This window comes from Mus pahari, chromosome 8 (genome assembly GCF_900095145.1).
Source record: "Mus pahari chromosome 8, PAHARI_EIJ_v1.1, whole genome shotgun sequence".
NCBI classification, from domain to species: domain Eukaryota; kingdom Metazoa; phylum Chordata; class Mammalia; order Rodentia; family Muridae; genus Mus; species Mus pahari.
The window spans coordinates 43,468,694-43,494,925 of NC_034597.1; the positions used below are offsets into that span (position 1 = coordinate 43,468,694).

The 26,232-nt window shown below is 42.6% G+C and overlaps 2 protein-coding genes across 2 annotated transcripts in view; one reads left to right on the forward strand and one right to left on the reverse strand.

Annotated features, from left to right (window-relative positions):
* Nucleotides 1-1,696: 1,696 nt before the first annotated feature.
* Nucleotides 1,697-19,724, reverse strand: Rab2b (RAB2B, member RAS oncogene family). Its single transcript, XM_021202938.1, has 8 exons — nt 19,376-19,724; nt 19,109-19,180; nt 15,383-15,450; nt 10,986-11,068; nt 10,712-10,804; nt 6,484-6,595; nt 4,744-4,812; nt 1,697-3,760 (listed from the first exon to the last, which is right to left on the reverse strand). The coding sequence occupies exons 1-8, from the start codon at nt 19,419-19,421 to the stop codon at nt 3,653-3,655; spliced, it is 651 nt and encodes a 216-aa protein (XP_021058597.1). The 5' UTR covers nt 19,422-19,724; the 3' UTR covers nt 1,697-3,652.
* Tox4 (TOX high mobility group box family member 4) overlaps nt 19,666-26,232 on the forward strand; it is a 16,774-nt gene continuing 10,207 nt past the window's right edge. Inside the window, exons 1-3 of the mRNA XM_021202937.2 lie at nt 19,666-19,835; nt 20,009-20,077; nt 25,506-25,748. Coding sequence (XP_021058596.1) covers nt 19,830-19,835; nt 20,009-20,077; nt 25,506-25,748 — 318 coding nt within the window. The 5' untranslated portion in view covers nt 19,666-19,829. The remainder of the gene's footprint in view (nt 19,836-20,008; nt 20,078-25,505; nt 25,749-26,232) is intronic.

A 26,232-nucleotide genomic window follows, 5' to 3' on the forward strand; every position in this document is an offset into this window, starting at 1 on the left:
ATACTCCAGAAGAGGGAATCAGATCTTGTTACAAATGGTTGTGAGCCACCATGTGGTTGCTGGGATGGGATTTGAACTCTGGACCTTCAGAAGAGCAGTCAGGTGCTCTTACCCACTGAGCCATCTCACCAGCCCCCTATTATATTTTTAATTTTGTGTATATGTATGTGCATGAGCACTGGTGGGGGGCAGAGAGCAGAGATGTGGGTTTCCCTTGGGACTGGAATTACAGTGGGCTATGAGCCGGCCCACATATGCGGCAAGGAACTGAACTCTGGTCCTCTGCATAACCAGTACATGCTCAGCACCGAATCCATCTCTCTCACCCCTCAAAAGAATCTTTAAAATACATTTTTTAAAGAGCCATTTCAATGATTAAAATAATTTTCCAAGCAGTAACATAATTGTGTCCACACCTTTAACTCCAGCAGTTGGGGGCCAGAGACAGGTAGATCTCTGAGGTCAAGGCTAGCCTGGTCTATAAAGCAAGTTCCAGGACAGCCAGGCCTCCACAGAGAAACCCTGTCTTGAAAAACAAAACAGCAACAAAACCAAAGGGGAGGGGTGTTGTGTCAATATTTTATGAGAAGCTATGACTATACTGAACAAAATCTGTTGGTCAAATTCTTCCCTTGCTCTAAATACCACTGTATACATTTGTTCAGATTTACCAGAATAATGTGTTTATGTGTAAATGCAAAGAGGTATAATCTTAATTATTAATGGTTTCTATAATAAGAGACTATTATCCTTCTGGTTATTTTCTGGTACAGAATGTAAGACCCACCAACAAAGGAAGTCATTATAAGCATTGTAGGAAGGGGGAGAGTGTCTGATCCAATGATTTCTGCTAATTACACTGATTTGTTGCTGTAAATGATATGATTTTCAGTGTTCATGATTTCAAAAGCCAATTGACACCCAAAATATCTTATAATTACCATTCAGCACATTGGGGTGGGAGATGTTTCTGTATTAATTCATGATCACATGACTTAGGTCATGAATGTATAGCCGCAGGTTTTTTGTTTCTTTTCAAAATGACAAAAATATCAAGTATGGAAGGTTATAAAATATATAAAATATAATATTAGATGTGAGGATTGTGTTTTTATGTTCCAAAAAAAAAAAAAAAAAGTCAGGATAGTTCCCTTTCATCACTCCAAGAGTAATGGCTGTAGGTAAAATACTGTCTTCAGCCAATTCTCTAACGCTTGTGAATTGCTAGAAAAACCTGAACAGTAAAGAACTTTTCAACAAAAACTGTAACACTGATGGGTGTGTTGGCATGTTCAGTACTCAGGAGGCTAACACAGGACGGTCAGGAGTTCTAGGATAGCCTGAGCTACCTCGTCAGACTTAAAAAGAAAGGAAGAGAGAAAAGAAAAGAGGAAGAGAAGAAGGAAAAAGGAAAAATACTAAAATATATACTCAGTTTTGTGCCTGAATATATAAATTCAGCAACCACTAAACCTTTGTGGAATGAGGTAGGGTTAAAACCCAAAGACCAGAAGCATAATCCCCTCCGTGCCCAAATGCCTTCTCACTTCCCATGGTGTAATGTTAGCTTCACTGCTACTGTAAGGAACAGAAGTCACAATAAAACCACTTCTAAGAAGGAATTATCTTTGGTGCAATATTCTAGGAGGATGGTATCCATTTACACTCAGGGTATAATCAGAAATGACACATGAAATAAAAGTAGCCTGGATCATGCATATATTTAATAGTAAAACGGTCATTAACAATAAAAATTAGAAAATTTGGTGAGACCTCAGTGCTGTGAAAGAAACGAGACAAGTAAAAAAGACAGCAAGTGTCCCAGGAGGGGATGCCAGCCAGGAGTGTGCAGCAGAGGCAAATGGGGCTGACAGACACAGAGTCTAAGGAATGGGTAAAAAAAAGTCCCTACTTATCTGAGTCTTGGTAACAGGCATTCTTCCTGTAGGCTACACAGAATGGAGGCAGTTACAGGGAGGCAGGGCAGAGGAACAATGAGAAACCAGGATAAGGAGGTGGGGAAACCAGGATACAATTACATAGAGACGACTCTAAGGCCTTTTGTTTCTTCTAAAGTCTTAAGTTTTAAAGCATGTCACTTAATTCCAGATGGTGAGTTGCACAGGTAAGGGAACAGTGGGATGGACTGGGATGACAGGAACCTGCTCTCAGAGAGCTTACAGCTTATATGAGACAGACGCTCCCCCCTCACCCTCCCAAAAAACCCACTACAAAAAATATTTACAACGTGAAACACATACAAATAAATATACATATGGATAACATAGGAATGCTAAGAAGTATTGTGTTAACAACTGCTTAGGGCTCGCTAGGTCAGTCAGTGAGGATTTCCTTAAGGAAAAGAGTGTCAGTGTAATGTTAGTAGAGGGTAAGAGGGTAGAGTATGTGCAAAGGTACAGAAGTTGGGATAAATATGTCATTTCAGTAACCAATTAGCGTGATTAGAGTAAACGTCTAATAGATCTGGTAAGGGAGAATGCACAGCCACCTGGGAGTCTGAAGCCTCAGGATCCCAAGTTTAAGGCCTGCAAGTTCAAGGCCAGCCTTGGCAACTTGTCTCAAAACAAAAAGTAGAAGAGAAGCTCCTGAGGGTACAGCTCAGTGGTTCAGCACTTACCTAGCATGTTTAAGAACCTATCTTAATCTCCAGGGCATGTGCATGTGCTCACATGTGTGTCTGTGTGTGTGTGTGTAACAGTAGAGAGAGCAATTTGGTAAAAGAAAATGTAATGCTGGAACTGGTCCTTTAAGCCAAATGAACAATTAATGTTTTCTTAGGTAAGGGTGTGTGGCGACAGGTCCGGTACCCACTCAACTGCTCTCTACGTTCTGTAGTTAAGGAAAAGAACCAGCAATGGGAAAAGCCAGTAAGCCTCACCTAAGCATGGCACTCTAGAGATGCGGGGCCCACGAGCTGGGCTCCTAAGGAATAATGCTCAAGGTTGTACACACACAATAAATAAAAAGGAACTAGCAACAAGACAGTGCAGAGGCACACGCTTCTACAAGAACTCTTATTATATGACACACAGGTTTCCAAGGCAAGGAAATAAATGCAATGAAATTACTATGTATAGACCTATCATCCAGAGGCTATTCAGATCCTTAATTCTAAGTGTTCAATCAGAATATCCTTCACCTTAGCTACTAAAAATTGGGTGAGAAACAGACACATGTATTTATTCCTTTCTCTCTTTTCTTTTTGGCTTTTTTAGACAGATGGCCTAGGGAAACTTCTGTAGCCCAGACTGACTCCAAGACTCCTGGCAATCCTTTTGCCAAAAGTCCTGAGTGCTGGAATTATGGGCATGTGCCATAACACCTAGCAAACAGATGTTGACAGTTTAACCGTTGTTTGCTGTTTAACTACTGTAACAACCAACTTTGATTCTAACATTTTAGAAACTAGAGGGTGACAGAGCCGGAATCTACGAGGAATGCTCATGGCCCTAAAGGAGGACAGGTTGGAAAGGGCCCAATTTTCTCCTCATGTTTTAAGTGGAAGGGTGAAACATCGCACACTGAAAAGAGGCTGCTCTCAGCCTAAGCAACGAGGACCTCTTTCGTTACGCTGATTGATCTGAAGCTGTTCCCGGAGAGGAAAGACAAAGAGCTCACTCAGGCCCGGTGTTCAGCAGCAGCCAGAGTCAGGCCCTATGTCAGAAGCGTTCTGCTGAGAGGAACACGGTCCTACTGATGAGGTAATTGACTGCTGGGGCCCAATCTTGATGCCATTTGCCTGTGAAAGAGAAAGACAGCAATTCCTGCATCAGAGCTGAAGAAAATGCGAAGGAAGGACTGCGATACAGGAGAACCCTTTAGTTAATTCTAAGAATTGTGTCCTCTAGCTAAACTGTTGAAAGAGTGAGATGGCTGGTTATGAGGAGAGCCAGCTGACGAGGGTGGAGTTGGCTTGCTTCAAGGTGACTGCTGCACACAGATTTCAGAGCTGTCTACAGAATTCAGGCGTGACGGAGGGGGCACTCAGCAGAAGTACTTGCCGCATAAGCACAACGACCATAATTAGATCCCTAGAAACCCGACAGGAGGCAGACGGGCACGGTACCTCACTTGCAATCCCAGTCCTTGGAAGCAAAGATACAGGGAGCCCCCGAGCAACCCTGCCTCAGCACGTAAGGTGAACAGTGATGGGAAGCAAAGATACAGGGAGCCCCCAGAGCAACCCTGCCTCGGCACGTAAGGTGAACAGTGATGAGACTCCTGCTGCTTCCAGATGAACGCCCGCACTGTTGCCAACACACATATAAACATGCATATATACACATGCTCATCACATACAACATACATGAGAAAAAATTATCTTTTTTAAAGACTAAGCAAAGCAAAAGAGTAGAAGTGGCAAACAAATTAGCATATAATTCTTTATTTTGTCTCAGAACTTCCCCTCCTCTCTCTCCCTGTCTCTCTGTTTCTCTCTGTCTCTCTGTCTCTGTCTGTCTCTCTCTCTCTCTCATTCTACAATAGTAAAAAACTGAGGTCAAGGAGAAAAACTCTCATATTATGTAAGTCTGTAAACCAGTGACTTATCTCTTCCAACAATATGTATGGGGTTCAGACTGAGAGAAAACAGAAGGTAATGCTGGGTTCTTAGATACCTGCACTTAAAACACCCGTGATTACTGTGACATCAGGCAGGAACGCTGACATTCTAGAGAGTGTCTATCAAGATAACCGCCGGTTCTAACCCCAAACCTTTCTCACCTCATTGTGGACATCAAATAAACCTTGCTGGATCTTCCTGTATATTTCTTTGGCTGTATTAATGTAGGCCTGGAGGAGACAGAAATCATTTATCAGTCTTAAATTTACATAGAGAGATGAGAGAAATACAAATATATTTTTTAAAGATTTATTTATTACTATAGATTAAGTACACTGTTGACTGTTGCTGTCTTCAGACGCACCAGAAGAGGGCGTTAGATTTCATTATGGGTGGTTGTGAGCCACCATGTGGTTGCTGGGATTTGATCTCAGGACCTTCAGAAGAGCAGTCAGTCAGTGCTTTTACCCGCTGAGCCATCTCACCAGCCTGAAATACAAATATTTTTAATTGGATTCATAAGATGAATTAAGAATCTGGGTATGGGGGGGCTGGTGAGATGGCTCAGAGGGTAAGAGCACTGACTGCTCTTCTGAAGGTCCTGAGATCAAATCCCAGCAACCACATGGTGGCTTACAACCATCCACAATGAGATCCGATGCCCTCTTCTGGTGTGTCTGAAGACAGCTACAGTGTACTTACATATAACAATAAATAAATTTAAAAAAAAAAAAAAAAAAAGAATCTGGGTGTGGTAGTTCCACTCCAGTGACCTCAGCACTGAGGAGGTAGAGGTAAGGAGCTCACATGCCCGAGGCCAGCCTGATCTACACAGTGACTTCCAGACCAGCCAGGGCTACCCAGAAACACTCAATCTCAAACGGACTAAATAAAACCTGAGCATAATTAATAAAAACAGTAGAGAGGAGTAATACAGAGAATTCCAGCTAGAAACGGTGGTGGCGCATGCCTTTAATCCCAGCACTCGGGAGGCGGAGGCAGGCAGACCTCTGAGTTCAAGACCACTGTGGTCTACATAGCAAGGTCTAGGCCAGCCAAGGTTACATAGTAAAATCCATAATAAAAACAGCAGCAGCAGCAGCAGCAGCAGCAACAACAACAAAAACCAGCCCAAAAAAGATAATCCCAGCCAGGTGGTGGGGGTCTACCCCTTTAATCCCAGTACTAGGGAGGTAGAGGCAAGTGGAGCTCTGAGTTCAAAGCCAGTCTGGTTACAGAGTTGAGTTCCAGGACAATCAGGGCTAAGAAGAGAAACCCTGTGTCAACAGCCCCTCCTGTGCCCCCCCACAACGTTATTTCCACAAATGTACTTGTAAACACCATTGAATAGATAAGGTGATGCATACCTGTCAGCCCAATACTCCAGGAACTAAAGCAGGAGTATTGCAAGTTTGAGGCCAGCTTGCCCTACACAGCAAGTTCTGGGGTCGACTGAGCTACAGAGCATAACCACATCTGAAGAAACAAACCCACCACCATAATAAAACACATTGAGTACAGATAGAAAAAGGTGATCCTATGGTTACAGAGACTGATATTTCTAGGTCATTGTTAGCAGCCATGCAAATAAAACAAATACACTCAGCCAGACAATACAGTCAACACCTGGTTATCACAATGAGGATAGCTTCTGTCAGATTCCCAAGTAAAGGGATTTGTAAATAACAGTGGGGTCGAATCCATATGTACCAATTAATTTTATCCAAGGTAAAAGGAAAACCTTAGGAATTAGGGTGAAAGAGAATGGGACAATTCCCTTGGGAGGATCACTCTGACCACAGTACATTCTTGTTTACCCATGTCCCATGGAGAACTGGGTTCTGAAGAACAGGACAGCAGCAGTGTCACCTCTGAGACACTCCCCACTTCTGTAACAATACCTCTTCGACATTGCAGGCTGTCTTGGCTGATGTTTCCATGAATATAAGACCGTGCTCACGAGCAAAGGCCTCTCCTTCCTCTCTCTTCACATCCCTTCGAGATTCTAGATCACTGTAAGAGATTAATTAGGGAGGACACTTGAAAGATTCAAGAGAAGGTGGTAACCATAGATCTAAAAGGATCCCAGAGCAGTTTAAAACCGCCAATTGATCCTTGAAACGTGTAGATCCTACATGACACTCTCTTGTCCTAGTCTTTTAGCTGGACATGGCAAGTTTAGTGGATATCCACAGGAGACCTGCACTCTGAAGAGAAACAGAGGAGTGGATGGAATGGTGGTGGTGGGGACTGGGAGTTCTGCAAAGGGGAACTGGGGTGAAGCTATAATACAGAAGAGAATTAAAACAAAAAATGGTGAAAACAATAAGATTGACCTGCCTTGCCTTGCCTTGCCTTCTTTTCTTTTTTCTTTTCTTTTCAGACTTATTAGCCGGGCAGTGGTGGCGCACACCTTTAATCCCAGCACTTGTGAGGCAGAGGCAGGCAGATTTCTGATTTCGAGGCCAGCCTGGTCTACAGAGTGAGTTCTAGAACAGCCAGGGCTATACAGAGAAACCCTGTCTTGAAAAACAAAAAAAATAAATAATAAAAAAATAAAAGATTTATTTATTTAATATATATGGGTACACTGTCGCTATCTTTAGACACACCAGAAGAGGGCATCAGATCCCATTACAGATAGTTGTGAGCCACCATGTGGTTGCTNGGAATTGAACTTAGGACCTCTGGAAGAGCAGCCAGTGCTTTTAGCCACTAAGCTATCTCCCCAGCTCCCTGGCTTTTATTTTCAAATGGGATTTTTGTGTTTTGCTTTGTTTTGTTTTGTTTTGTTTTGTTTTGTTTTGTTTTGTTGAGACAGGGTCTCTTTGTATAGCCCTGGTTGTCCAGGAACTTACACTATAAACCAAGTTGGCTTCACACTCAAGGATTCACCTGCCTCTACCTCCTGAGTGCTGGGAACCCCTGCCCAGAAGATTCTAGCCTTTTAATCATTTAGAAGAAGGAGGTAGAGGAAGAGCAGGAGGAGGAAGAAAGTAGTATAGTTGTATAGTAGTAGTAGTAGTAGTAGCAGTAGCAGCAGCAGTAGCAGTTTTTGTTGTTTATTGTGTCAGTCAGAGTAACTATTGCTGTGATGAAATACTATGACCAAAAGCAATTTGGGGAAGAAAGGTTTATCCAGCTTAAGCTTTTTTTGTTTTTAAAGGTTTATTCATTTCATGTATACGAGTACACTGTAGCTGTCTTCAGACACACCAGAAGAGGGCATCAGATCCCATTACAGATGGTTGTGAGCCACCATGTAGTTGCTGGGAATTTTACTCAGCACCTTAGGAAGAATAGTCAGTGCTCTCAACCACTGAGTCATCTCTCCAGTCCCAGCTTAAGCTTCCACATCACAGTTCATCATCAAAGGAAGTTAGGACTCCTTATCAAGGCAGGAACCTGGAGGCAGGAGCTGATGCACAGGCCATGGAGGGGTGAGGCTTACTGGGTTGCTCCTCAGGGCTTCTTCAGACTGCCTTGTTATAGAACCTAGGACCACCAGCCCAGGGATGGCACCACCCACAAAGGGACTGGGCCCTCCCTCATCAATCATTAAGAAAATGCCCCATGCCAAGTGTGGTGAAGCATGCCTTTAATCTCAGCTTGACTAACACGTACAAAGAACTGGAGTTCAGTCTCAGTTCAAGCTCAGGTGTGTGGAGCTTGCCCTTAATAATCCTAGCACTTAGAAGATAAAGGCAGTAGGGTTAGAGGACCCAGGCTACCCTCAGCTAGTGTGTTCAAGGCCAGCCTGCAACACCTGAGACTGTGTCCAAAGAAGCCTGATAGTTTCAACACATTTTATTAATTATTTACTTGTTTTGTTTGTTGTGTGTGTATGTGTTACCTGTGTGGGTATACATGTGACTTGGCATATATGTAGAGGTTAAAAGGCAACATGTGGCAAGGTTGGTTCTCTTTACATGTATGATCCAGGTCAAACTTTAGGTCACCAAGCTTGGCAGCAAGTGCCATTACCTACTGAACTATCTCAACAACTCAAACTATGCTACTCAGCGCTAATTATTTCATCTTTACGGTGTTTTTTAAAAGTATGTGTATGGGGCTGGTGAGGTGGCTCAGTGGGTAAGAGCACCCGACTGCTCTTCCGAAGGTCCTGAGTTCAAATCCCAGCAACCACATGGTAGCTCATACATCTGTAACAAGATCTCACACCCTTTTCTGGAGAGTATGAAGACAGCTACAGTGTACTTACATATAATAAATAAATCTTTTTTTTTTTAAAAAAGTATGTATATGCATTTGTTTATGTATGCCACTTGTGTGGATACCCACAAAGAGGCCAGAAGAGGGTGGAGATCAGGCAATGGCGACCCATCTGGCAAGGATGCTGGGACAGAACTAAGATCCTTAGGAAGAGGATAAAGAAATTTTCACCCCATGAGCCACCTCTCCAGCCTGGTTTTGGGTTCATCTAGCCCAGGCTAATCCCCATCTCTCTATATATCCAAAGATGGCTTTAAAACCCTAATTCAGCCGGGCGTGGTGGCGCATGCCTTTAATCCCAGCACTTGGAAGGCAGAGGCAGGCGGATTTCTGAGTTTGAGGCCAGCCTGGTCTACAGAGTGAGTTCCAGGACAGCCAGGGCTATGCAGAGAAACCCTGTCTCGAAACAAACAAACAAACAAAAACCCTAATTCATCTGCCTCCACCTCCCAACTTTTGGGATTACATGGTGATGTCTGGTTTATTGATTTGATTTTTTTAATACACTTATTTGTTTGTTTATTTATGTTCTCTCTCTCTCTCTCTCTCTCTCTCTCTCTCTCTCTCCCCACACATGCACAACATCTGCATCATGCCGTACATGTGGAGCTCTTAGGTCAACCCTCAGCAGCCAGTTCTCTGCTTTTACCATATAGGGCCAAGGGACTAAACTCAGGTTGTCATGGTTGGTGGCAGGCCCCTCCACCCACCAAACCATCTCAGTGACCTGACAGGGTTTTGATATAAAGGGCAATCTGGCTTAGAACTCACTATATAACCCAGGCTAGTCTCAAACTTGTGAACCTCCCACCTCTGCCACACAGTGCATATATGTACCACTGCATTAAATCTAAGCCAGGACTTTCTTTTGTCCTATAAATACAATTTTTTTTTCTGAAACTAGAACAACAAAGTGTTGCCAAAACTGTAGACTGGAGCCCTTGTGAGCTGCTGGGAGGAGCGCAGCATGGTCCTTACTGCTGCAGTGCAAAGTCCTGCAGTGGTTCCTCAAAAATGAAACAGTGTCCATGGGATCTGGGGACCCTGCTGCTGATGTAGCCAAAGGAACTCGGAGGTGAGAACGGAACAGACATAGCTTTGTTCCCATGTTCATGACAATATCAGTCACAGTAGCTGCAAACTGGCAGCAGCCTGAGCGTCCAGAGAGAGAGATGAATGGAAATGTGGCAACAGTGCACACCACAATCCTGAAAAGTAAGTCTTAAAACATGCTGCAACTACATTGCAAGGCACACTGAAGTGAACCTGCAGTACTGTAGTGCCAAGCGGGAGAGCACTGGTGAGCCTCTAGCCCTGGCTCCTTTGCTACATGTGAAGGCCGGTAGCCCCAGGAGCACCAGGAAGAACCAGATAACTCCAAATCCCCTTCCACTGTGACCTGCCTTGCCTTGCCTTGCCTTCTTTTCTTTTTTCTTTTCTTTTCAGACTTATTAGCCGGGCAGTGGTGGCACATGCCTTTAATCCCAGCACTTGGAAGGCAGAAGCAGGCAGATTTTTGAGATCAAGGCTGAGTTCTACAGAGTGAGTTCCAGGACAGCCAAGGCTACACAGAGAAACCTTCTCTCTCTCAAAAAAAAAAAAAAAAAAAAAAAAAAAAAAAAAAAAAAAAAGAAAGAAAGAAAGAAAGAAAAAGAAAAAGAAATTCAATGTCAATTAGATGGCACATGTCTACAATTCCAGCCTTTGAGAGGAAGAGGCAGGAGAATTGACAGCATGTTCTGGGCTACAAAGTGAGTTCCAGGCCCTCTAAGGCTACTTCGGAGAGACCTGGTTTCCAAAACAAAACAAAACGGAGCAGAATGAAAAGAAACTCAGTATGTACAGAGAAAGTTTGCTGCCTCCTGGTAGGTAGCATTTATAAAGACAGGAATTTACCTCTTGTTCCCAATCAGCATTATAACCATGTTGGAACTGGAGTGCTGGCGGGCATCCTCTAACCATGAGGTCAGGTGGTTGAAGGTTTCGCGTCTGCAGCACAATAATTTAGAATGCTGGTCAGGAGCTGGGTTCAAAAAGCCAAAGTTGCTCCAAATGCATGAGAAAGGGTGATTACATGTGTGCAAAAGGCAGCTGCCCTACTCCATGTCCCTGGCAGAGGCTAGCTTCAGGGAAGTCGGGCAAGAACCCTCCCGCGTGCCAGCCAGCTCACCTCGTGATGTCATACACCAGCAGGGCTCCAGCTGCTCCCCTGTAGTAGGAACGGGTGATAGAACGGAAGGACTCTTGTCCAGCCTTTACCATCAACATGGCAACAAAAAATTCCGGTAAAACTAGGTTATTTCCAGAGAAGTGACTTGCTCACATGCCACCCTAAAACAAAGAATTTAACTAAAGAAAGAACTTGTGCTAGAGTTAAAAAAATCACCACCACCAACACCACTACCACTACCACAACCACCATTACCACCACCACCACCACCACAATCACTACCACCACCACCACCACCGCCGCCGCCGCCATCATTATCATCATCATCTAAGGAAAAGAAAGTGCCTGTCCAGGGAGGAGCACACGTAGACTATTTTTCAGTAAGAACATGACTGAGAGGTCACATGGGTCAATTACTACTTCTTATGAGATTGTGCATCAGACTGTTAGATCTTCATTATCCCCTGGTCCCAGACATCCAATTGCTAATAGCATGACACCAACAACCTTCACACACATTTATTTCCCAATACCCCTAAAATGGGAAACAGGGCTGGAAACTTAATCCCAAATATGATACCAAATACACTATATTATTTTTTTCTGTTCTTATTTATCTGTAAAAAAAGAAAATTATTTTAGAATGCCAATACCCTATCCAATGGAAAGCGCATTCCAATACAACAACGTGGAAAACCAGATATAAGCAAGTGAGCTTATGTTGAGTAACCCCTGGCATTTCTCTGGTAACAGCAAGAATATCTGGACATTCCTTGCTGAAGGAATAGGGAATGATGTCCAGGACCTAGAATAGTTCTCTTTAAAAGAACCTTGTTCAGCCATGTGGTGGTGGTGCTCATCTTTAATCCCAGCACTCAGGAGGCAGAGGCAGGCACATCTCTGTGAGTTTGAGGCCAGGTTGGTGTACAGAGTGAGTTCCAAGACAGCTAGGGCTACACAGAAAAACTTATCTTGAAAAACCAAAAGAAGAAAAAGAAAAAGAAAAAAAAAGGAAAGAAGAAAAAGAAATTTGTTCATAATCTTATCTCATTTCTGATGGAACCAAAATATTGCTTTATGTATAACTAAGCAATTAATTCCCCCCATACACTACTCTTCCTTTTATTCTTTCTAAAGATTTATTTATTTTATTTATACAAGTACACTGTAGCTGTCTTCAGACACACCAGAAGGCGGCATTGGATCCCATTACAGATGATTGTGAGCCACCATGTGGTTGCTGGGAATTGAACTCAGGACCTCTGGATGAGCAGTCAGTGCTCTTAACTGCTGAGCCATCTCTCCAGTCTCTATTTTTGTTTTCTTAACATAATAGTTCCTTTATCTTATTTTTGTTTAATGGAACCCCAGGTGTTATTTAATATTTAAATAAAAACACTGGGCTGATGAGATGGCTCAGGTACTATGAGTGCTTACTGCTCTATCAGAGGCTGGAAGATCAAACCTAGTACCTACACTGGGTTCACAAATTCGTGTAACTCCAGGTCCATGGGATCCAATGCACTTTTGTGGCCTATGTGGGCACCTGACACACACATGCACACACCCGCGCGCATACACACACATACACATACACACACACACACACACACACACACACACACAAACACACACACAAACACACACACAGTCACAGCCTGGTGTGCTGGTGCCAGCTTCTACCACTAGTACTCATCTAGCATCTTTGGTACACAGGACACTGAAGCCAAAGAACCCCAAGTTTGATGTCAGTCTGGGCTACAGAGGAAGACCCTGTCTGAAAACAAAACAAAACAAAACAACAAAGCAGAAAGCCACCCAAAATACTTTGTGTGTTTAATCATCCTGTTAGAAAACTTTTCACATTTTTGGAGTAATTTCTCCTCATAAAACCCAGGAAATGAAAGCCATCCTTATTCTATAACCAGGAAAACTACAACAGCAACATGGGAACATAAATGGGTTTATAGTATACCACCAACTGGTAAGAGCGCTGACACTATAGTAACATTGCAATGCTTGTTTGAATTTTATCTCATGCGCATCAGTGTTTTGCCTGCATGCTTGATGAACACCATGTGTATGTCTGGTATCTATGGTGCTCAGAAGGTAGTACTGGATCCCCTGGAACTGAAGAAATGGATGGTTATGAACCACCATATGGGTCCTGGGGATCAAACTCAGGTCCTCCATAAGAGCACCAAGTGCTCGTCAGAACCGAGCCATCTCTCCAGCCTCTACAACTACATTTTAAACTAATTTTTTCCCCCTAGCAGTGGATCATGAAAAATAACAGACAATCACATATATTATCTCATTTAATTCTCTTAGTGGCCCTACATATATTATCTCATTTAATTCTCTTAGTGGCCCTAAAGTAGACTGATATTATTCTCCTTCAAAAATGGAAAAAATAAAAAGTTTAAAGGGGCAAGTTCAATAACTAACCAAAAAGCACACAACAGAGCTGTAATGTAAATGCAGGGCCTTAGTGCTTCATAGCACAGAAACATCTAAACTGGGGTAAATGTGACTAACTTACAGTGACTTTATTCCCCCCCCCCCCACACACACACACCTCTGTTGGCATCATACAACTCCTTAGCCTGTTAGGATTCTGATAGTTCTACAATTACTAGAAATTCTGGAAATTTCTAGAAATTAATAATTCTGGTAATTCTAGAAACATGTTTAAGGTTTGAAAAGCGCCTTTGTCCACTACGAACTCTGTAGAACTTTATATCTGCTCTGTCATAGTATACCCCATTGCTCATGTCAGCACTTAAACACAAAAAGAAAAAGCCAGCAACATGGCCATAAAATATTGCACACAAAAGCAATACATTGAGATTAGGCCAAGCTTCACTACATCATGCCAAACTTCATTGATTAAAATTTACAACATAGGCAACTTTTACCTTCAGTTCTCATCTCTGGGCAAATAGTCCACAGAAATTCTCAAATGTTTGTATAAAATTATAATAAATTAGAATGTTTAAAGAAGCTGTGCAATGGTTGAAAACTAAAAACAAAACCAGTGTCCATCAAGGCAATGGAGGCCGGCTAAAATAAATACATGGTACATACATCCCGTGACTGTGCGGTTGCTGAAATGACTGAGTCAGATCTGTATTTACTGATGGAAAACGTCTCCAAAATATCAAAACTACTATACAAACAACACAGCTATATCACAATTCTATACATATTAATATTAATGGAGACAAAAATCTTGGGCTGGCAAGATGTCTCGGTAAGCAAAGAACTTGTCATGCAAACCTGACAACCTGAGCTTGGTCTTTGGGACCCTTTCTTGGAAAGATGGAAAGACAATCACTCCACAAAGCTGTCATCTGACTTCCACTTGCACCAGGTCACATGCACACACTATCAAACACATAGGCAATATATACATTTTTTTAAATTAAAAACAACAAAAAACCTCTACCATTAACTTGCATCTGTCTGTGTACATATCTACCCATCTACCTACCTACCTATCTATCCCTCTATATCTACCTATTTATTTATTTATTCATTTTATTTAATGTAGGCAGGTCTTATTCTGTAGCCTGGCTGGCCTGGAACTCACTTGGTAGGCTAGTCTGGCCTACAAAAAAATAACACACAGATATCTGCCTGACTCTGTCTCTTCAGTGCTGGGATTAAAGGCATGTGCCACCACTGCCTGGCTGACAAATTTTATTATTTAGGAATTTCGGTGCACAGAAGTCTGAAAGAATCCACACTAAATCATTAACAGTGGGCTCTTCTGGCAGAATAGCAACGAGGTGACACAGAAATGGGCCTTATGTAAGAGAACTATCACTTCTGGCCACATAAACTTTTATTGTTTTTTATTTTTTACTGTATTAGTTGAGTCTTTTTTTTTTTAGTTTGCTATGTTTTTTCAAGACTGGGTTTCTCTGTATAGCCTGGGCTGTCCTGGAACTCACTTTGTAGACCAGGCTGGTCTTAGATATCTACCTGCCTCTACTCGAGAGTCAAATCATTTCAAATAAAAAAGGTATGCCGCTTTGTTTTTTGACCTGAATATCTCAGTATGTATTCCCTCCTGGCTTCACCTTCCTTAGACTTCTTGCCTCATCCTACAGTTTTGTTGTTTGTTCGTTTCTTTTTTGGTTTTTCAAGACAGGGTTTCTCCGTATAGCCCTGGCTGTCCTGGAACTCACTTTGTAGATCAGGCTATCCTGGAACTCAGAAATCCGCCTGCCTCTGCCTCTGCCTCCCCAGTGCTGGGATTAAAGGCATGCACCACCATGCCTGGCTCCTACAGTTTTAAAACTACAGGTGTCTAGCATTCCACATGGCTGCATTAGCTGTTACTGTTATAACTGGGCCTTGGTCTGGTACTAAACTGTTTTGCCTTCTCTTACCGTATCCCAGATTTGCAGTTTAATTTGTTTTCCATCAATGTTGACCATACGTGCTCCAAACTCCACACCTGTCAGTGAAGGTCAAGAGAACGAATGACTGTAATGAACACATACACGTTCGTTCATCTACAGCCTCATACTTTCCCCAATATATAATACTGAGCCCTTTGTCTTCACTCACTGACATTCAGTCCAATAGTGGCTATTGCTCCAATTGAATTTGTATTCCTTTTAGTTTCTTTTCTAGAATTAAAAACCCACAGACTGGACATGTAGCTCATTTGATACAGTGCTTGCCCAGAAGCCCTGGATTCAATTCCCAGAACCATATAAAACTGGGCACGGGAATGCAGAGATGGCTCAGCACTGAAGCAAAGCATTATGTGCTTCTTGGACTGCAATTGGGTCTCCATCACCCTTATCAGATAGTTCATAACTGCCTGTAACCCCAACTCCAAGGACTCCAATACCCTCTTCTGGGCCCTACAGGCACCTGCACACTCATGCACGTGCACGTCCACACACATGCCCCAGAACCCCTTAACTGCGTATGGCAGTGATGCAATCCCAGGTCTCACAAGGTAAAGGCAGTAGCATTAGGCTCAGAAGTTCAAGGTCATCATCACTTATATAGCAAGTTCAGGGTTGGCCTGAGGTTACCCAACAGCTACAGGTATAACTCAGCGATAGTGTAATTGCTTAGAACATAACTCACTGGGTTTAATCCCTTTCACCAAAACAAAACAAAACAAAAACAAACCAAAACAAAAAACAAGTGGATTCTAAGTGATAATGACTTAAGGAGAATATTCAGATGTAGATAAGGGAACCAAGCTAATTCAGATAAAATAAATATAAGTAGTCTTACTGTTTTGATTTTATAGTCAGGATGACATTTGCTATATTAAGACCACAGGGGGCTGAGGGCTGGAGATATGGTCAGTGGTTGAGAGCACTTGGTCTTGGAGCAGAACAGTTTGGTTCCTAACACCCTTGTCCAGTGGCTCACAACTACCTGTAACTCCTGCTGCAGAGGGGTCAACGATCTCTAGCCCTTGTAGGCACCTGTACACACATGTGCAAATACATACACATATATATACAAAAAAAATTTTTTTTAAGATCTGAGGGGGGAAAAAACCCACATGTGTTGCCAAAGCTAGTTCTTTCCCTAGATCTGGTTTTACAATTTCTGGTAATAAACTAAGTTTGATTTATTATATAACGAGTTGATTTGTTTTAAGGCCTTATAATGACAGAGACTCTATCTAGATCTTCTTAAGAACTAGCCTTAAGAAAAGTGGCACTGCAGTTACTGTAACGATTTGCAAATAACATCTGAAGAATGTGTACTCGCTACAAAGCAAGATCTAGGACAGCTAGGGCTATACAGAAAAACTCATCTCAAAAAAAAAAAAAAAAAAAAAAAGAGTAGCCACTATAGGAAAATGTTCCATCAAATGAACTGCAAAGCTACAATTCACAGAAAAAAAAATTTCTAGAAAATGAACATAACAATTCTAGGACAAACAAAACTAAGATGAATAAATTCTTAGGAATGTTAGCTTATGGGGCTGGAGAGATGGCTCAGCGGTTAAGAGCACTGACTGCTCTTCCAAAAGTCCTGAGTTCAAATCCCAGCAACCACATGGTGGCTCACAACCACCCGTAATGAAATCTGATGCCCTCTTCTGGTGTGTCTGAAGTCAGCTACAGTGTACTTAAGATATAATAAATAAATCTTAAAAAAAAAAAAAAAAAAAAAGGAATGTTAGCTTACACCGAAATCTGACTAGGTAATATTTAATTCTGCAATTTTTTAAAAGAATTTCTGAACTGTTTGAAAGTATTTTTTTTTTAGACTTATTTAATTTTATAAATGTGAGCGTCTTGCCTGCATGGCAAGTATGTGTGACGTATGTGCCTGGTACCTGTGGAGGCCAGAAGACAGCAAAGGATCCCCTGGAACTTGTGTGATAGATGATGATGGGTGCTGGGAACTGAACCCTTGTTCTTGGGAGAGCAGTCAGTGCTCTTAACTGCTGAATCAGCTCTCCAGCCCATTGAAAGCATTTCGTGACAGTGTCTCAGAGTACTGACTAGTTCTGTGTATGAAGCAGCACTTCTTAAACTGCAACTCTAGAACTGTTTTCATTTGCAATTGAAGAAGCTGCCTAAGAAACAGGTCTTCAAGGACAAATGCCTTCAACCACCAATAACCCCCAGAGTGCACTGGTAATAAACGGCCTCTCTCAAAGCAGTGTGAAAACGATACAGCTTTTGGCATTTTTCTATTTCAGGGCAAAATTCATCTCTTTCAAGGACAATATTTCAAAAAAACAAAAGCAAAAAACAAAAAACAAAACAAAAAACCCCACTGCATCATAAGCAGACAATTTATCCCCTTTTCTATTTTCAAAATAGTATTTTGCACATAGCATGAGTAATTCATACTTCCAAGACAGATTACTAATCTAGCTTGCTTTCAAGTATGATATAGTACTGATTCAGTCATCCTAGTTATACTCTCTATATAAATATTTTTATTATAAGACGCTGTATGAAATACCTGCTCTGAATACCTATTACCTTGACAAAAATCAAAAGATATTTTTTGAAAAAAAATCACTGTCAACTTTTCTTTCTCTCAGAAAAATAAAAATGTAATTTCAATGAGTAAGAAACTAGAAAATAGGTTGAGTATAGTAGTGCATATCTAATCCCAGCATTTAGGAAGATCAAGTCTTATTCAAAATCATTGTCAGGTTACCCATGAAGTTCAAAGCCAGTCTCAGTGCAAAAACAAACTTATTAAGAAAGTCCGTGAGGCCAGGCAGTGGTGGCACACGTCTTTAATCCCAGCACTCGGGAGACAGAGGCAGGCAGATTTCTGAGGTCGAGGCCAGCTTGGTCTACAGAGTTAGTTCCAGGACAGCCAGGGCTACACAGAGAACAGAAGAAGAAGAAAGAAGAAGAAGAAGAAGAAGAAGAAGAAGAAGAAGAAGAAGAAGAAGAAGAAGAAGAAGAAGAAGAAAGAAAGAAAGAAAGAAAACCCAAGAGATGGTGGAAGAAGAAGAAGAAGAAGAAGAAGAAGAAGAAGAAGAAAGAAAGAAAGAAAGAAAGAAAGAAAGAAAGAAAGAAAGAAAGAAAGAAAGAAAACCCAAGAGATGGTGCATGCCTGCAACCACAGTACTTGGAGGCTAATGCACGAGGATCTCAGGGAGTTTGTGTCCAGTGTGGGTTATATAGTGAATCTGAGGCTATTTACATCTAAAAGAGAAGGTGAAGAGGTTATAGGAGGTGTCTGTGGAGGAAGAACTGGAATGTCCATACATTGGTTTTTACCTCTCCAGACTTAATAAAAGAATCATATGTTGGTGTTTACTTTGAAAAACATGTGAGGCTGATAGTTAATTATAAACTACAGATGAGATGTTTAATAAGCAGTCATGTTTCCGTGGGATTTTTCCATAAACCTACAAGTTGCATTTGAAGAAAGAAAAAAAAAAAACCCTACGGCAACTAGTATCTTACATCCATCTCTAAAGTTACCTTTCAATTATTTATCCTCCAGTTACCAGCTTTTATCGTTTTTCATATACCATGACTTCAGACTAAGGCAGTGAGAAGGAACTTTTTATTTAGAATACTGAGACAGTTAACTTTCTCCTTTAGCAGTTCTGCCAGCTAGCTTTCAGCTGTTCTGGAACGAGGGGCTAAGCTTACCTATTGTGAGGTCGTGCACGGGCTGGAAGCGCTTGTCGGTAAACTGAAGGAGGAGACATGACTTCCCCACACCTGCGAGAGAACAGGGTCACCCGGGAAGCCGCAGGCTACCAGGCGGGGCACAGGGTCTAAGGCAGCGGCAGAGCCCCGCCCCCGGAGCTCGCCCCGCCCCCTCCACTCAACTCCGCTCGCCCCGCCCCGCCCCCAAGCCGATTTTGAAGGTAGGATCCCCGCCCCAGCCCCGAAGGCGGTCCGTCGGCGGGTTACCTGTGTCTCCTATGATGATGTACTTGAAGAGATAAGCGTAAGTCATGGTCCCGAGGCGTCTGTGTTCCGGGTCCTCCTGATTTCTACAGCCACTTACCTCCGACCTCTCTAGCCACTCAATCTACGGATCTCCTTATTTGCCTCCGCTCCGGCCCTTCTAGCTCAAGCTGCATCTCTATTGCTCTCCCCAGAAATCTTCGCTGGATCCGCTGTACCGCACGTCGCCTCTAGGGCCACCCCGTGCTCGTCTACATGCCATTATCCCACCAAGCTCCAGGGGGCGACAGCGACCCTTCGGGCAGCTGGGATCGCGACTGGTTGCGTCCCTGACTCGGTCCAATCATCGGAGAGCGACGCTTTCTCCTTGAGGAAGTGACGCGCTCGGAACCTAGTGGGGGCGGTGGGAGCGATGCGGACGCGGAGACGCTGAGTCGCTGGTAGTGGTGCTGTGAAGATGGAGGTGGGCGCCGAGTCTGGGGGGTTGATGCGGGTTCGCGGCCGACTAGTGGAAGCAGAAGCGGGAATGCAGGGCCGCGAGGAGCCAGGGGGGGCTCGGGAAGGCTGGGAGGGCTGGGGTCTCAGCACGCCTCTGCTCCGCTCACTTATTCACCGCGGCTTTCTTTTGGTTTACAGTTTCCCGGAGGAAATGACAATTACTTGACGATCACTGGGCCCTCGCACCCTTTCCTGTCAGGGGCCGAGGTGAGCAAAAGCTGCTGATGTTGGGGCGCCGGAGGGCCTAGGCAGCGGTTGGGGGAAGGACGGTGGGGGTGAGCGCGGGGGCTGGCGGGAGCTGGAGAGGACAGTGGCCGAGGCTTCGAGCACCGCTAAGGACTGTGGAGGGGGGGAAGAACCGAAAGCGGCTGTCATGAGGAAACCAGGATGCTGAAGAGACGGCCTGTTTAAGGAGTTTCTGTTCTGAATAGGAAGAACGAAAGGAATTGTTCCTTGTTTGGGGGTGAAATAACTAACAATCTTGGGAGACAGCAAGAAAGAAAAAAATTTTTTTCAGTAAAGAAATCGAGATAAAGAAAGTTGTTTATCTAGCAGGGATTAACTTCGGTCAGTTTTAATTTTTGAACTCTGTAGGGGGGTCTCTGTCATTTGAAATGCCTTCTCTGATAAAAGTGGCTCCTCCTACTGTCGTGGCTTCTGTTTGCTTTGCTAAGGAAGGACATAGGGAAAGAAATAGCTGCCAGAGAACATAAAAGGTGTAGAGTGCACCTGCTTCCCAGCGATCACAGACTGATTATGTCACCTTTGGATTCCAGTTGTCAAAGGACTATCTATAATAATAGGGTTTGTTTTGTTTTGCTTTTTAAAGATGGTGTGAAGTAGAAATAATGGTTGTTGGATGTTTTCAGGCCTTCAACAGGGGTCGCCTACGACCATGCCAAAACAGATACTTACTTTATGATTCATAACAGTAGCAAGCTTATATTTATGAAATAGCAGCGAAAATATTTTTATGGTTGGGGGTTACCATATTATGAGCAACTATAATAAAGGGTCCATGTACCATTAGGAACGTTGAGAGCCACTGCTCTAAGATATTAAGGAAAACTTTTGGTTGACAGATTTTCCTACTATAAAGCATAACACTTACTTGGGCAAGCAAAAGTCAAAGGTGCAGTGTATGAAATATTTCCATTTTTTGAGAACTTGATCCTTGGTCCATCTTTTGAGGATTATATACTACCCCTCAAAGTGCTGTGAATTCATTTGCACAGTTGTTTGCACCAAAAGTAGTTGTCCATTGCTGTTGTGTTGGTTTATTGTGTGGGAACATTGTTATGGTTGAGAGATGATTGACAACGAGTGATTGCTAGTTTGCTTTTCTTTTTCGTTTTGTTTTGTTTTGTTTTAAATAAAAGACGGTCTCACATAGCTCTGGCTGTCCTGCAGCTCACTATGTAGGCCAGGCTGACCTCAAACTCAAAGAAATCCACCTGCCTCTGCCTTTCCAGTAAAGAGTTCTTCCCATTCAGAACAGAGCTCTCTCCTGTGATTAAAGGCGTACTCTAGCACTCCTGGTTGCTGGTTTATTGTTAACTTAGTATTATTGGATAGTCTCCTAAGCAAAGGGAGGTATGACTCAAATGAGTGGCAAAATTAGGAAGGAAATGAAATCTTGCACTTGGTGATTTTATTCCGAGTTCCATCTAAGAAGTCTCCATGGTCTGATTTCATTGTTTGGAGTGCAGTAAGTCACATTGTCCTTATTTATAGGAAAGTGCATTTTAAAAGTAAACACAAGGTTGGGTGTAGTGGTACACATCTTTAATCTTAATCCCAACATTTGGGAGACAGAGTCATGTGTCTTTTTTGTTGTTGTTGTTAAGATAGATTTATTTATTTATGCGAATACACTGTCAAGCTCTTCAGAGAGACACACCAGAAAAGGGCGTCAGATCTCATTACAGATGGTTGTGAGCCACCATGTAGTTGCTGAGAATTGAACTCAGGACCTCTGGAAGAATAGTCAGTGCTCTTAACTGCTGAGCCATCTCTCCAGCCCGCACCCCCCCCCCATTGTGTATCTCTTTAAATTCCAAAATTACATAGAGAGGCCATGTCTCCGAAAAAGGAAAAAAAATACAGCTTTCAAAATTTTCCTACCAGTCTGGTTTATGACGTTGATCAAAAGCTTACCGCATGAGGGATGGCACTTTTTGGTTTTTTTAAAGATTTATTTATTTATTATATGTAAGTACACTGTAGCTATCTTCAGACACACCAGAAGAGGGCATCAGATCTCATTATAGATGGTTGTGAGCCATCATGTGGTTGCTGGGATTTGAACTCAGGACCTCCGGAAGAGCAGCCAGTGCTCTTAACCGCTGAGCCATCTCTCCAGCCCGGGATGGCACTTTTGACATCCAGGGACTAGGTAGGGAAGCACTGGCCTACTGTGTGCTGGACTCTTGACCCAGCATTAACAGAAAAAGGGAAGACTTTCCAGGCTTCCTTCTGCCCTTTGTTCCTGTTCTGTTGTGGCTCCTGGCGTTGCTATTTCGAGGAGGGAGCATTCAGCTGAGCTTTAAGCTCCATCTCAGTAGCTTCCTTTAGGCCTTGACTCTGTCCTTGTTACTTACAACGTCTACACCTATTTGTTCCTGCCTCTCAGTGAAGTTTTAAACCTTATGTTTTTGTTTGAGAGGAATGGTTTCACTGTGTAGTCTTGGCAAACTTGCTGTGCAACTGGGCTGGTCTTCATTTGCCTCTGCTTCCTGAGTTCTGGGATTAAAATATATGCCACCACGCCTGGCTTTTAACGTTCATGTTAGTGAATGTATGGGTCTTGTTTCTAGCCTTATTTTGAGCCATCACAGATAACTTTTTAAAGCAATTCTTTTTGAAGAACAGTCATTTTTCAAGTTTGCTTGGTTTTTATTTTGTTTTGTTTTGTTTTTGTATTGTCAAAAAGAAAATAGCTGCCCTTATGGAGTATTCGCCATAAATTAATAGAAAAAATGGACTGTGTTCAAGTTAAGAACTTCTTTGTATCAAATACATCATTATAGGGGCTGGAGAGATTTTATGTGTATGGGTGTTGTGCCTGCACCTATGTCTGTGCACCACATGTCTGGTGCCCGGGAGGTCAGAAGAGGGCAAGCGATTTATACACGTTTGTGAGCCACCATGTGGGTACTGGGAATGGAACCTAGGTCCTCTGGAAGAGCAGCCAGTGCTCTAAACCACTGAGGCATCTCTCCAGCTCTGATAAAACTGTTTTTTTAAATAATGGGTGGCTGGTATATGGGTCATTTTTAGAGTTTTTGCTTAGTATGTGGGAGATTCTGAATTGAACCTCTGGACAAAGGGAAGAGGACAGAGAAGCACAGGGGATAGGAGAAGAGGGGAGGAATGCCAGTTTTCATGTTTTGTGTGTCTATGTGTGCATGCGGAGGACAGAGGCATTTGACCCCTGGAGCAAGAGTTAAAGATAGTTGTGAGCAGAGTGGGTGCTGAAAACTGAGCCTGCGGCCTTTTGGAGAGCAACAAATGTTCTTAACTGCTGAGTCATCTCTTCTGCCTCTCCTTCAATCAGTATCTAAGCAATCTTTATTTTTATTTTCAATTGCATTTTATTTTATTTACTTACTATGTTCACATGTCCTAAAGTGAGCGCGCGCTCTCTCTCTCTCTCTCTCTCTCTCTCTCTCTCTCTCTCTCTCTCTCTCTCTCTCTCTCTCTCTCACTCACCCTCTTTCTCCCTCTCCCTCTCCCTCAAGGGGCCAAGGATTGAACTTAGGTTGTAGGCTTGGTAGTATGCACCTTACCCAGTGAGCCATCTCACTAGCTCCTTGGTATCCTTTCTTATAAACATAATCCTCAAACTGGCTTTTCCCTCAAAGCCCAGAGTCTGGGAACATTTAGACTAAGTGCATTGCCTCTAGAAGGCTAGACTAAAGGTATGTGCTGCCACACCCAGCTTGTTTTTGTTTTCTTGAGATAGGGTATTTCACAGGGTGCCTGAAACAAACCGTACAGCACAGCCTGAACAGGAACTCACCTACCTTCCTGGCTCAGTCTCTTGCTGCTGAGATGAGTGTGCATAATTGTTCAGGCAGTAATCTCCATTTCAATAGATTAGGAAAACCTGCTCAAGGCCCTGAGCCGAGAGGAGCCATAGCTCTTTCTTTACAAAGCCTCTTGCTTATTACTTATAACATTTTTTTGTTTTGTTTTGTTTTTCGAGACAGGATTTCTCTGTATAGCCCTGGCTGTCCTGGAACTCACTTTGTAGACCAGGCTGGCCTCTGGCTCCCGAGTGCTGGGATTAAAGGCGTGCGCCACCACGCCCGGCTACTTATAACATTTTTTTGCTCTAGATGCTTCTATTTTAGTTTTTTAGTGACTCGAGGAAACTGTCAAATATACCTTAGGTTAGATATTGCTGTTAGTTGTGTGAATAGTGACCCTGCTCGAAATAAGACTGAAGTTGGGTGTGATTATATGTCCAGCAGTAAAAAGCTTGTCATTTGAGACAGGGTCTTTAAAAGAAGCTGGGTGCGATGGTGCACTTTTTTTTTTTTTTTTTTTTTTTTTTTTTTTTTTTTTGGTTTTTCGAGATGGTTTTTCTGTATAGTCCTGGCTGTCCTGGAACTCACTCTGTAGTAGACCAGGCTGGCCTCGAATTCAGAAGTCCACCTGCCTCTGCCCCCCAAGTGCTGGGATCAAAGGTGTGCACCACCACTGCGCCCCCCCGGGGGGTCTTTTTATTTTTTTATTTTATTTTATTTTATTTATTTATTTATTTATTTATTTGATGGTGCACGTTTTAATCCCAGTACTAGGGAGGCAGAGGCTGGAGGATCTCTGGGTTTGAAGACAGCCTAGTATACAAAGTGAGTTCTGAGATAGCCAAGAAACCTTATCTCAAAAACAAAACAAAACAAAACAAAAATAAATAAATAAATGGAAGAAAGAAAGAAAGAAAGAAAGAAAGGAGAGAGAGGAGAGAAAAAGGAGATAGGGTGTGGAACAAACCCAAAACCTAGAAAGGACTGAATGGTGTACTAATCTTTCCTCCTTGGTTTACTTTTTAGTTTTTTAGACAGGGTCTTGCTATGTGAGACTACTGGCCTCAACTTTGTAGCTATCATCCATCCTTTTTTTTATTACTTGGTCCCCAGATCATGTACTCTCAGAATTGTGTCACTAATACTGAAATTTCTGAAATGGTGAGGTCCTAAGAAACTCTTCAGTGTAAATATTTTAGAGGTAGGTAAGTTTTCCATGGCATTATCTTTTAGGATTTGCTCCAGATGAACCTAAAACAACAAAGTATGATTGGTTCGTGAACAGCAAATTCTGTGGTCTAAAGATTCAGGCGTAACCTCTGTGAAATAACTGGTGTCTATTAGTATCTGTGATGGAGATTAGGCATCATAGACTGTTTCCTTGTTTGTGTTGAAAGACTTGACTAGAACAGGAGAAATAATTTAAGATAAAGATAGTAAAGGTTGAAAAGAAAAAAATAAGTGACCATTGTGAGTGGGGTTGGATTCTCAGGTATGTCACATGGCCACAGATTTAAAGGTTAAAAAGAGGTTTATTTGTAAACCGAGTTCTATGGAACCTTGTTACTCTTCCTACTAATTCTTTTCCCATTTTTTCCATACAGACATTCCATACACCAAGCCTGGGCGATGAGGAATTTGAAATCCCACCTATCTCCTTGGACTCTGACCCCTCACTGGCTGTCTCAGATGTGGTTGGCCACTTTGATGACCTGGCAGACCCCTCCTCTTCACAGGATGGCAGCTTTTCAGCTCAATACGGGGTCCAGACATTGGACATGCCTGTGGGCATGACCCATGGCTTGATGGAGCAGGGCGGGGGGCTCCTGAGTGGGGGCTTGACTATGGTAAGAAGTAACACAGCGGTGGCTCGCCCAAGCTCATAGGCATGCTTTAAGGAGGACAAAAGTTAATCCCTGTTGCCTGCTAAACAAAGACTTCATTTTACCTGAATGAGATTTTCTTGAAAAAATGATTTTAAACTGTAAAATATCCAGTATTTTATGAAATTTATTTATATTTTTAAAAAGGGTCTTGTTTTTTGTAATAGCCTTCCTATTCTGGAATTTTTAATGTGTAAGTGTCACATTGCGTGATTTATTAAAAAATGGGCTAGACCAACTATAGTAATTGTAGACTGATATCATAAACGTTTAAGGTTTCCAGCACTTCGTTGGTATCACATCTCCATCTCATGTGTTTGATGACAGACATCTGTCTGCACTTTAGCTTCTCTGCTCTCATTGCCCATGCATTGCAACTTTAAAAACTTACTCTGGAGCCGGGCCTGGTGGCGCAGGCCTTTAATCCCAGCACTTGGGAGGCAGAGGC

What these genes read in the sequence shown, in the direction of transcription:
- Rab2b (XM_021202938.1), bottom strand. Translation starts at nt 19,421, where the DNA reads ATGACTTACGCTTATCTCTTCAAGTACATCATCATAGGAGACACAG. An exon ending in AACTGCAAATCTGGGATACG is followed by an intron (nt 11,069 to 15,382) that starts GTAAGAGAAGGC and finishes TTGATGGTAAAG; the next exon opens with GCTGGACAAGAGTCCTTCCG. An exon ending in CTGGTGTATGACATCACGAG is followed by an intron (nt 10,805 to 10,985) that starts GTGAGCTGGCTG and finishes ATTGTGCTGCAG; the next exon opens with ACGCGAAACCTTCAACCACC.